This window comes from Bufo bufo, chromosome 1, assembly GCF_905171765.1.
Source record: "Bufo bufo chromosome 1, aBufBuf1.1, whole genome shotgun sequence".
NCBI lineage: Eukaryota > Metazoa > Chordata > Amphibia > Anura > Bufonidae > Bufo > Bufo bufo.
This window is the reverse complement of record NC_053389.1, coordinates 797,351,896-797,364,989: the sequence shown is the minus strand read 5'-3', so window position 1 is coordinate 797,364,989 and position 13,094 is coordinate 797,351,896. Positions and strand designations below refer to the sequence as shown.

General features: G+C 43.5%; 1 protein-coding gene across 1 annotated transcript in view; it reads right to left on the bottom strand.

Moving 5' to 3' along the window:
- Nucleotides 1-13,094, bottom strand: part of LOC120988554 (A.superbus venom factor 1-like) — a 413,068-nt gene that overhangs the window by 323,972 nt on the left and 76,002 nt on the right. Inside the window, exon 4 of the mRNA XM_040416077.1 lies at nt 10,424-10,494. Within this exon, the coding sequence (XP_040272011.1) occupies nt 10,424-10,494 (71 nt within the window). The remainder of the gene's footprint in view (nt 1-10,423; nt 10,495-13,094) is intronic.

Here is a 13,094-nt window from a genome sequence, read left to right as displayed (position 1 = left end):
GACCTTTTGGAAGACCTTAAAGTGTTTGGAGAGTGAGTGCAACTCATCTCCCTTCAAGATCTTCAACACATGCTCCCTCACTTTCTTTTTCAGGGGTCTTTTTGTTCTGCCTACATATTGTTTGCGGCATGAACATTCGAGGAGATATATGACATTCTGGGAGTCACAAGTTAGTGTTTCCCTAATCTCAATCTCAAAATCATTTTGGGAAGATTTGACCTTTGTAGTCTTTTTAGGAAAAGAGGTGCCTTTACAATTCAAACACCTTCCACACCTAAAAAACCCTTTTGTTGTCATCCACATAGAACCCGTTGGGGTCTTCTGTTGTTTAATAGTAGGAGCTATTCTCGATGCTAAATTATTCGCTTTGGTGTATGTTATTTGTGGGGATTCTGTGAGGAAAGGGCCCAGGAGCTTGTCTTCTAATAGGAAATGCCAATATTTTCGGACTACTCTCTCCACCTGTTTATGTTGTGTGTGAAATGGTAAGATGAGTCTCAAAATTTCCTTTTGTGTAGTGGCCTCTTTTAATCTAAAGAAAGAATCCCTTTCCATACTCTTACTTTATTAATAGCTTCCATAATAATCGTGGGTGGGTACTCCTTCTCCAAAAATTGGTCCCTTACTGTTGCTGTCTCCAATTCAAATCATTCCCCTTGTGTGCAATTGCGCTTTAACCTCCTAAACTGGCTGACAGGTATATTAGTCAGCCATCTAGGCAGGTGGCAACTTGAAAACCTGATATAGCTATTCCTAGCGACCGTTTTAAAATGGGTACTACAAATAATTTGGGATCCCTCCACTTTTAAATTAATGTCCAGAAACGTAGCCTCTCTATTTCTTATCACTGGAGTAAACTTCAAGTTCCTGTCATTCTGATTAATATCAATTAAAAACATATTCAAAGATTCCTGATCACCCTGCCAAATAAAAAATACATCATCGATGTATCGCTGCCAGAGCACCAGACTCGTCCCCAGTCTCGGACGGATAATATCGTCTTCCCATTGGGCCAAAAATAAATTGGCATAACTGGGGGTGAATCTGGTGCCCATGGCGGTACCTGTCAATTGTAAAAAGAACTGGTCCTCAAACATTAAATAATTATGTGACAAAATGAACTGAACTGCCTCCACAATAAAACCAATTTGTGCTTCTTCCAGACCACTATTGCTTTTAAGTTGTCTATTCAGAGATTCTAGGCCCTTGGTATGTTCAATAATCGTGTATAATGAACTAACGTCCAAGGTGCCCATAATCCAGTGTTCCTCCCATTTCAACGATTCTATAGTTTAATTATGTCCGTTGTATCTCTAATATATGATGGGACTTTCTTAACCACTGGTTGAAGCCAATTGTCTATGTATTGTGATAAGTTGGCCGAGACGGACTCGATCTCTGAAACAATCGGTCTACCGGGAGGGGATGTTAAATCCTTATGGATCTTGGGAATACAGTAGAAGGCCGGGATCCTCCTCTCTGTACCCAAGATAAACCGAGCTTCCTGTTCTAATAAAAAGGTTCCCTCTACTCCTTTCCGGCTTAACTTAGTTAATATTTGGAAAAAATCATCTGTCGGGTCCCTCCCTAGTCTCTTATAGGTGCCAACATCATTTAGCTGCCTAAGGCACTCGGCTCTATATGCCTCTGTGTCCAAGATCACAACAGGTCCACCCTTATCTGCAGGGCGTATCGTCACATCGTGATCCCTCTGCAGCTGTTTAATTGCCTCAATCTCCTTCCTGCTAATGTTATTTTTATTGCTGGGTTTCAATCGTCTCAGTTCTCTTTCTACATTCACCCTAAAGGCCATCATTTTGTCACTTATTTCTTGCCTGGGGTATTTCTTTGATCTTTCCCTTAAAGTCGTATGTGGATATCTATCCGGACCAATATCTATTGGGTCCTGTGGGCATACAGGGTTCTTCAGAAAATATTTCTTCAGGCATAATTTCCTGATGAACTTCTCTATCCCTATGTAGGTCGCAAATTTGTCGATGGGCTTAGTCGGTGTGAATTTTAATCCTTTGTTTAAAAGTGAAATCTGATCCGAAACGGAACACGTCAGGGGTGCCCCTTGTCACCTTTTCTTTACACTCTTGTGATGGAATCCCTAGCGAATGCCCTTCGCGCAAATCCTTCTATTTCGGGTCTTAGACTTGGTAATACGGAACACAAACTGTTTCTGTTCTCAGACGGCCTGCTTTTATATTTGACTTCTCCCAGGATAGGCTTGCCCTCGATTCTCTGTGAATTTGACCTTTTTGGTCACCTTAGCAACTTTAAAGTCAATGTGCAAAAATCAGAGATATTGAATGTTAACATTCCCCAACGGGAAGCAGATTATCTGAAGGGTTCTTTCTCCTTTAAGTGGACCTCCCAACACATTAAATATTTAGGAGTGTACATACCAGCGAACTTGACACATATATTTAAGCTTAATTATTTACCCTTGCTTAGATCCATTGAATCCAGTATCCATAAATGGACCCCGCTCCAGATCTCCTGGTTTGGGAGGATTAATGTGGTGAAAATGGACATTTTACCACGCCTTCTATATTTGTTCCAGACGATCCCATGTAAAATTCCCTTAACCTATTTTGCCAGGCTCAGGAGAATGGTTTCGGTCTTTGTTTGGAAAGCGCCCAGGGCTAGACTTAGCTACAGTCTGATATCCCGCTCTAAAGCTTCAGGAGGTACGGGATTGCCAAATTTCATCTCATATTATAGAGCGACAGTCATGAATTGTGTTCTCGACCTGTGTCACAACCGCTCTACTAAACTATGGGTGGAAATTGAACTTGAAATGGCACCGCATTTGGCCACTGGAATCTTTTGGTTATCCCCTACTTCTTTAAATGCATTGCCTAACTCGCAATCTTCGATGCTTCTCTATACTTTAGCTAGGCTTTGGACTAAATTTGCGGTCAAACTTCAACTTATACAGTCCCCTGGTACTCTCACAATACTCACGGGCCACTCAGATCTTCCTGTAGGTTTGAACCAGCTCCCAGCCCTGGGATACCGTAACAGACATCCAACTAAATTGATGGACGTTTATAAACAGAATGGCCTACTCCCTCTTGAAGACCTCTCCCATATTATACCATCGTGTCCTGGACGCTGGCTCCTTTATTTCCAGCTATGGAGCTTTATTAATTCCCTGATGCCTGGATTGCAGACATGTCCCCCCTTAACTGAATTTGAGAAAATGAGTACAGCGAGCTCAGCTCCTGACCATGCTATATCTCTACTATATGCCATTTTGAACTCTGGGAGAAAGGGGACTCTCCCGCAAGTATTCAAGGAGCTAAGTCTAAATTCATGTCTGATTGGGAATCGGAACTGGGATCCACCTTCTCGGCTGACCAATGGTCTAGATCACTCCTCTTTACTCATCATAAGTTAACTGTGTCCTGTAATTTACAGGAGCTTAACTACAAAATCCTTACTAGATGGTATAGGACCCCAGTACGATTACACCAATTCTACCCCCAGGTGCCAGATGTATGCTGGAGGTGTCTTGCTGCAAAGGGCACAATGACACATATCTGGTGGGATTGTCCGGGTATGGCCCCCCTGTGGCGAGATGTTTTTATCTTATATAATCACCTATACAAAGCTACTGTTATGCCTTCACCAGCGATGGCTCTCTTATCCATGTTCCCAGGGCGGATCTCGCAGACTAAGAAGGGTGTTCTTCGCCTGTTTATTTTAGCTATGAGACAGATAATCCCCCGTCAATGGAGGTCTACAGAGAGTCTTTTGAGAGTGACCTGGTCTAACGCCTTAGACACGCTAGTGCATATGGAGGAGCTAAGTGCCTTGAACACAGAGTCTGCTTCGGCTTTCTGGAGGATATGGGATCCATGGAGCCAATTCCGTACCTCCACGTCCTTCCCTGACTGGTTGACAACTGGTATCATTCCGGGTAACGGTTCCTGAAGTAATATCCATGGTAGGGCCTTTCCATTCTCTACCCCTCCTTTCCCCTTCCTTTTGTCTATGTCATGTCTTGGTCTGTCAAGTCTTGTGGCGTTCGTTCTTGTCATATGTGTTTGTTTGTCTAGGAACTGGGGAATGTATGCCATACGTACTCTTATCCTCAATTCCGGAGGTCCTCATTGGCTTGTTATTTGCCAGTCATGTTTTATATAGTTATTTATAGACTGTACTACCTCTGAATCATTTGTAAGGCCAGTTGTTGGCCACTGCATTTCCTTTGTATATGTATTGGATATACTTACTATATCATTCATTTATAGGCTTCAATAAAATAATGATTGAACCGTAAAAGTGAAATCTGTCCTTCTGTGGATTTCATTTTACTAATATTAATTATGTTCGATGGGTCCTGTGTACATAAGGGTTGTGTCTTTTTCCGTGAATGTCTCCCTCTCCGTGTCTTTTTTGTGCATTGTAATGGTGAGGCCTCTGTGGTGATCTGTTCTGATAGGTGATTGGACCCTGATAATTGTCCTCTATTCTCTGTGGTGAGGATCTCTCGTGTATTGCTTGGCGGTGTCTCAAATTGTAGTCGTGCTGTCTGGTGTGTTGATACCTCTGTGTTTGATTCCGTGTTTGTCGACGTGGAGGGGAAGGTGTGCGGGCTTTTCTGACCCTGTGGTGTGGGGGGGTCCCATCTAAAAAAAGGGGGGAAGCCAAGGCCTCAAATCTATTAGAGGTTGGAATATTTACATGGTCCCGTGTTCTTCCATATTCCCCATTCTCTCTATTGCCTACATTGGGATTAGCATTAGATATTTTACCATTTTCCTGTTTATTTTTCCCTGTACTTTTTAATTTTTTAGATTTTCTATTCATAATCTCTCCTTCCAGATTGTCTAAATTATGGCAAATCCTCTCTTTCCATCTCTGCACATCCTCTGTATCTGGAAAAAGTTCTGTTTCTTTCCTCAGGGTGGAGATCTGTTCTGAGAACTGTTCTGTCATTTGGGACCTCCTGGTAATCACCATTTGAATCAGAGTTTCTGATTGAGTTCTCAGAAACAGATCCCACTGATTCTGGAAATTCTCATGAACCAAATCAGAGGCCGGGTTTTTACTGAGATTTAATCCTCTCGGGATAATACCCTTGCGCAGATATTGGTTCAATGCCATAATCTCCCATGTGTTGCGCAGTTGTTTCTGCAATACCTTTTCCAATTCTCTGAAAGCATCATCTCTAGTTCTGCCCACCTGGATTGGATTCTCCTCCAAAATATCAAAGGAGAAAGATTGTATCTTTTTAAGCTTAGTATCTAAGATGTTCCCAGATATCCATTGTGAAAGAAAAAAGGGAGCTCAACTGAGGGTGAAGAAACATACTACAATACAATCGTGTTCAGCGGCTCACCTTGCCTCTTCACAAGGACCCGCATGTGTTTTTTCAAAACCTCATGCGTTTTTTCCATTTATGAACCGTGTACATACAGACTGACCCCTAGAGAGGTGCTGATATAAGAGAAGGGCTGTATTATCCATACAGGGAAGGATAATAATGTACATGGTGGATTTATTAATTATCGCAGGTGCAAGTGTATATGAAATGAGCATGGCTTCAAATGAACTGATCCATACCGGGATCTCAATGTGATCGAGGTCCCAGAATGCTCTGCTTAAGAAAATAGGGTATAAAAGGGAAAATGTCTATGGAAGCTGTCATTACCGCTGAGGAAGGGGCTTGATCCCCGAAACGCGTCCGGTTTGGTTCATGACAGAACAGGACTTTTCATTGGAACTCTGAGGTGACATTACCAAAAGTCACCATACCCCTCGGACCCCCAGGGAGTGATCTCCAGTGTGGATACAACCATACGGTCCGGACCTTAGGACCCAGCGCACTGACCAGCCTTACAACAGCTACGTGTATCACGTGGGACGCAGCCAGGTCACGTGGGATGCAGCGTCATAGACCTGAGTCCAAGTGGCTGGTGCAAGATCAAGGGGACGCAGGAGGGGTAATGTACTTTGCCCTATGGGGCTTGTATGAAGTTTTGGACAAGACTATATTGGTTGAACATTTGACCTATACTGCTTGCTGAGTTTGCACACAAATTGAATCTGCATACATGCGGTCATACACCTGACCTGAGTTGCATATGGACACTGCAGCCCTACACGGATTGTGTGGACATTTCATTGTGCGGTCGATTTTGCTATATGTGCATGTTTTTAGTTGCATGTTTTTAGTTGCATGTTTTTAGATATATGTGAGTACGGTTTTAGTTCTGTCACTATTTTAGGTAATAAATTGGGATTACTGACATCCTGCTTTGATGTTCTCTGGTAATTGAGTGCGCTCCAGTTACTATATTACTTTTATATTTAGTACAAGTCTTCTTAATACAAACCGGATTCCAAAAAAGTTGGGACACTATACAAATCGTGACTAAAAACTGAATGCAATGATGTGAAGGTGCCAACTTCTAATATTTTATTAAGAATAGAACATAAATCACAGAACAAAAGTTTAAACTGAGAAAATGTACCATTTTAAGGGAAAAATATGTTGAATCAGAATTTCATGGTGTTAACAAAACCCCAAAAAGTTGGGACAAGGGCATTTTCACCACTGTGTGGCATCTCCCCTTCTTCTTACAACACTCAACAGACGTCTGGGAACCGAGAAGACCAGTTTCTCAAGTTTAGAAATAGGAATGCTCTCCCATTCTTGTCTAATATAGGCCTCTAACTGTTCAATAGTCTTGGGCCTTCTTTGTTGCACCTTCCTCTTTATGATGCGCCAAATGTTCTCTATAGGTGAAAGATCTGGACTGCAGACTGGCCATTTCAGTACCCGGATCCTTCTCCTACGCAGCCATGATGTTGTGATTGATGCAGAATGTGGTCTGGTCTGGATTGATGCAGAATGCTGGGAGGAAAATACCTGTTTTCCCAGACCAAACCTCTCACTATGTAACATACCCCCCCTTTGTTCAACCCTGAGGGGGTGAACACACGCCATGCTGGATTATGGAAGTGCATCCAGGGAGGTCCGAGAACACATCCGTGTTCCGACTAACAAACTCCCTCGCCTGAGTCTGTTTAGAGGAGAGGCTGTCAGCAATTTTTACTGTGGCAGCTGCCTCTCTTGCATCAGACAGAGGGGCCAGTACCTCTTTTAGAAAACCCGGTCACGTGCTGTCTTCTGTACAGGTTTCCCTATCTTTCCACGGTTTGAGTAAATTCACATGGTAAACCTGATCCGGCTTTCGCTGCCCTGGCTGATGTACCTTGTAGTTTACATCTCCAATTTTCTCGAGTACCTCTTAGGGCCCCTGCCACCTAGCCACGAACTTACTGTCCACGGTCGGCACCAGAACCAAAACCCGATCACCCGGCTTAAAGATCCGGACCCGAGCCTGCCGATTATAGACCCGACTCTGGGCTCGCTGAGCTGCTTCCCTAACAAAAGGCAACACTGCCCACCATCACACTTAGCAGGGTTGTCTCCCCCTCTTCCACCGAAGTGGTGGTCACCCATACCACTGGCCCTTTGGTCTCAGGTTCCCAGGGTTCTGGTCTCCCCCCTGAGCAAGGCCACTCTGCTAGGGTTACCCCTGTCTCATGGGTATCAGTCACTCTCATATAAGGACACAGTGCCGGGAAGCACGGGACGTCTCTCCCTATTATGAGTTCATAATGAAAATTTGTGGCGACAGCCACCTCGTGGGTCCATCTACCGGCCACTGTGGTTAGAGACACCAGCGTGGTGGGGTAGTCTTTTAAGTCTCCGTGGATGCACATCACCCTGACTTTACGGCCAGTATACTCAGTGGACCGCACCAGGGGAGCCCTTACTAGGGTCACCAGACAAACTGAGTCCAGCACAGCCTCCGCCGGAGTGTCTCCCACTTCCACCTGGCACAAATGATCTAGAGACTCTGGGGTACCTGTTGCACACAGCCTCCTGGCATATAGCGACTGATGGTAGCCATAGTTAGTGTCCATGGGCTCAACCCAATGGGGACAGTCAGCCCTTACATGGCCAGGCTCCTGACACTGCCAGCAAACTATCAGAGCCAGGTTTTATCGGCTCAAATCTCCGGGCCTGGGGTGCAGATTTCAGGGGTTTGCCGATCCCCCCTCCCGACAGAACCCTCCTTTAGATTCCTGGTAGCTTCATAGCGTTCCACCAGGTCCACCATCTCAAGGGCATTGCCAGGAGACACCTGACCGATCCAGTGCTGGAGACTTTATGGCAAAGCCCTCCAGAATATATTGGCTAATAGTCTATCCAGCATAGCCGGGGGACTCAGCACATCAGGCTGTAGCCACTTTTGCAAGAGGTGGAGTAAGTCATAATACTGGGTCCCCGCAGGCTCATCTGGCTTAAACCCACACTGATGGACCCGCTGGGCCCGGACCAACACATTCACCCCCAGTCTTGCCAAAATCTCACCCTTTACATTTTGGTAGTTGGCCGCTTAGTCGTCCGGCAAGTTGAAAAACACCCGCTGGGAATCGGATGGCAAGAATGTAGCTACGACCTCAGCTCACTGGTCACGGGGTAGCATTTCCCTGATGGCCAGTTTCTCGTACATCACCAGGTAGGTTTCGATGTCATCTGCGGGGGTCATCTTAAGAATTGCGGCACGGACTGCTTTCTGGGCAACGTGGACACTTGGGTTTGCTCCTGCTGTCTGCAAAGCCATCACGTGTTGTAACAGCAACTGGTTAGTCTCCTGCTGCTGCTTATTAGCCTCGCGTTGCTGCAGGTTTGTCTCTCACTGCTGCAGATTAGCCTCCATGAGGGGCTTCACAACAGCCTCCATTTTGTCATGGGGCACTGGTTGTAATACAGTTGGTTTAATGTACGACATACAACCGTGCCTGAAAAATGCAGAAACTTAAAATATCGGCATTCACGCCAGCCTCACTGCTCTTGCCCGCATCCTCCACCAATTGTGAGGACTCGCTCTGGTAGACAGGATTAGCGGACGCAGTATAGAGGCAACAACAAGTTCTTTGGATCAAACAGTTCAGTGTTTCATTCACACTTTAGGCAAGTGACAAAACAAGCATTCATATTCAAACAAAAAGTCACCTTGCGGTGTTGGTGGTAATTTACACCATGCTGCAATTCTGCCTCAAAGAGTCCTTGCTGATAGCAGCACCAACCTGTTTTCACGCCAAACACGTAGTAAGCATTCATCTAGACACAAGGCTCCCAGATCCCAACACAGAGACATTACTCCTGAGCCCAGCTGCCTATTTAAGGACAGTCAGGTGCTGCCAAAATCCGGACTGGCATTTAAAATCCGGTCCCGTATTTGACCTCACCTGGCTGTAAATCAGCCCAGCAGCACATGCTAGGAGGAAAATACCTGTTTTCCCAGAGCAAACCTCTCTCTGTGTCAGAATATATATTTGTAATAAGACTGCAAGTCTAGATCTTGGATCCCGGCTGGTTTCCTGAATGAACAGGTTCTATAGAGTGTTCAAACTCCATTATCGATCAATGTTTCTTCTAAGGAGACTTCACCCAAAAAGCATATGGAGATGTGTAAGAAACATAGTTACAATATACCGTTGCATCATCCTCTGAAGCATGGAGGCCTTCTGCTTTTCTTAATAGAGCATTCAGGTCTCAACATAGACCTAGCCCAACCTTTATCAAGCATATGGTTTATATGCCTAGATTAACATTAGACTGCCAAACCTGGTGTACACTGGTCAGGTCTCTCCTGGTTAGGAGAGTCTGACCGGTGCAACCATCCCTCCATAGGTCTGATAGCCTTGTATAGATTTGTTGTGCAGACAACTGGATGTGCTACTGTTATTTGGAAACCATACAGTATGATGCCATTAATTAGGCACTGTATTACAATATATTGAAAGGCAGAAACAGTCCAGCCCATCTGATAGGTTGCACAGAAGCATGGAGGAAAAACTCAGAAATGCTGAAAAACAAAAGGGGAATCCAGCGTCCAATAAAACAGAGATGTTTATTAAAGCTGGAACAACAGAACAGAAAAGCGCCTTCACTTATCACATCTATACACACTGATCTTTATGAGTAAGGATCAGTGTGTAATGATCCAAAATGCATTGATGCTCTGCTGTCCAGTTTTGGGAACTTTATTAAAGATCTGCATTTTATTTGATGCTGGATTCCCTTTTTGTTCTTCACTGCATGACAATGTAAAGAGGTACCAACAATAGGCAATTTGCCGGGCACTGTGTAATGTCACATTGGCCTTGAACCTGGCATCTTCCCAATTATGTCTGGTGCTGACACTGGCCACTATCCTAAATAGCTAAAACTGTTCTGTACAAGGTGAATACGATTCTCCCATATAACGCTCTCTACCAAAGCAATACTGCCTCGGACTGTATGGCAAGTTAATTTCTGAATGAACTAATCATGACTTGTACATATTACTAATATCTTATATTGTGGAGAAGAATGGAGTCTTACCAGTAATTCAGTGATCACTGGCTTGCTCACTGGTTTTAGTTCTGGGTTCACAGTGAAAATCCTGTATAGAACTTCATAAGAAAGAAAGAAATATAAGAAGGATTCGTTATATAGGTTTTGACAAGTTATTATACATTTACAGAGATAGCATGCCCCAGGTTAGAGGAGTAACTTTAAGCTCCTGGGTCCTCATCTATCATGTTTGATTGATGCCCTTTGGATCTCCCAGAGCTTTTCTGTGATGGCAACTTTCACACCTCCTATAGCTACACACCTGCTTCTAGTTTAAAGTTGCTTTGAACTTGTCATTTGGTGCCATTGTCCTAGGCAGAGTTGGTCATAGACTCCCAAGAATAGATGCCAGTCACACTGTTGAATCTCTGCCCAAGCAAGAACTCCATCCACAGGATGACAATCTTAAAGATGTTGTCCAAAGGAGCAAAATTTCTTCAGAGTGTTCAGAAAGGGATGAAAAAAAATCCCACACCACTTCTGTTCCAATGTTTACAGATCCCCTCTGGTCTCTACTTCCTGTTATAAGCTCAGCATGCAGGTAACAGTGGGCAGTGACTGCTCAGCCAGTCAGTGATCAGGAAGTGGCGGTAAGCAGTAATGGGAATAATACTGGCCGCAAAAAATTGTTCTCATTTGCTCATGAAAATACATAAAATAGCATAAAAAATAGTCCAATGTTTCTCAATAAAAATCTACATACTAATTGCACTACTTTATGCAAAATATACAAGTTGTGTTTTCCTAATGACCATCATGTGATATTTCCACACTATAATTATATTACAGGCTTTATTGATAAATGTCTTTCAAGACACATGACCAGCATTATGCAATCAAAAATGACTCATCTATGATCATATGGTCCCACTGAACCAAGCAAAGACTAGCTTTATTTCATTCCTAAAAATAAGAAATTATTTCAGTAACATATAACCCTTAAAGTACAATATACTTTATTTTATCTTCTAAAAAGCAATATCCCAATGTAACTAAAGTGACGGTCAAAACCCATCTAATGTATGCCATGTACTTCAATAGATGCTAAATGATGATAGAGGTACATACAGTCCTGATCGAAAGTTTAAGACCACTTGAAAAATGGCAAAAAATCAAATTTAGCATGGCTGGATCTTAACAAGGTTCCAAGTAGAGCTTCAACATGCAACAAGAAGAAATGGGAGTGAGACAAAACATTTTTTGAGCATTCAATTTAATGAAAACAACAAATAAACTGAAATAGGCTGTTTTTCAGCTGAACAAAAGTTTAGGACCACACCTCCAAAAAAAAACTAAACCCCCCTAAAACAGAAATCCAACTTCCAAACATGAACTCAGTAATGAGTAGCTCCGCCGTTATTGTTTATCACTTCAAAAATTCGTTTCGGCATGCTTGATGCAAGCGTTTCCATGAGGTGAGTGGGAACATATCTCCAAGTGGTGAAGACGACCGCACGAAGGCCATCTACTGTCTGGAACTGTTGTCCATTTTTGTAAACTTCCCTTGCCATCCATCCCCAAAGGTTCTCAATTGGATTTAGATCAGGGGAACACAAAGGATGGGCCAAAAGAGTGATGTTATTCGCCTGGAAGAAGTCCCTTGTCCTGCGGGCATTGTGTACTGTAGCATTGTCCTGTTGAAAAACCCAGTCGTTACCACACAGACGAGGGCCCTCAGTCATGAGGAATGCTCTGCAACATTTGGACATAGCCAGCGGCCGTTTGACGCCCCTGCACTTCCTGTAGCTCCATTGTTCCATTAAAGGAAAAAGCACCCCAGACCATTATGGCGCCCTCTCCACTGTGCCGCGTAGAAAACATCTTAGGTGGGATCTGCTTGTCATGCCAGTAACGTTGGAAACCATCAGGACCATCAAAGTTAAATTTTTTCTCATCAGAGAATAAAACTTTCTTCCACCTTTGAATGTCCCATGTTTGGTGCTCTCTTGCAAAGTCCAAACGAGCAGTTCTGTGGCGTTCAAGGAGACGAGGTCTTTGAAGACGTTTTTTAGTATTTATTTTTTATTTATATTTTATTGAAAATTTTCAAGTTTAACAGAAGGTAACAAGAAATACCAAGGTATATGTTCGCAGGCTACATCATAGTATAGTTAAATACAGAGTGACATTATAGTAAATAATTCAGTATAACACAGCATATGGGTTAGTGTACATGACCTACTTTTGAGGCTTAAGACATTCCAGCCCCAGATAAAAGGCAGTCTATAAGGAGTGCGGTGTCAAACCTTCAGAAAGGTGATGTCTTATGGTCAGAACATGAAGTGTATTGAGAGGAAGCTTAAGAGAGCTGCTTACGCACACCAACAAATCTAGCCGTCAGTAGTGCTCTGTGGTTTAGGGGCTCTATAGTTGGACCATTTGTTCCATTTTTTGAGGAAAACTATGTGTGTGCGAGATTCCCAAGAAGAAAGTTCCTCAAATCTGTGGATCTGGTCGATCTTTTGGATCCACTGATCTATAGGTGGAGTTGTCGGCTGAAGCCAGTATTTAGGGAGTTGGAGACGGGCCGTCAATATCATTTGTGAGAATACAAATGGCTGTTTGAGGGCTTCCTTTCCCTGGGAGAAGGAAAGAAGTGCAGTTTGAGGAGAAGGCTGAATCGAGGAGCCACATACTTTATTGGCAGTTGAGAATACCT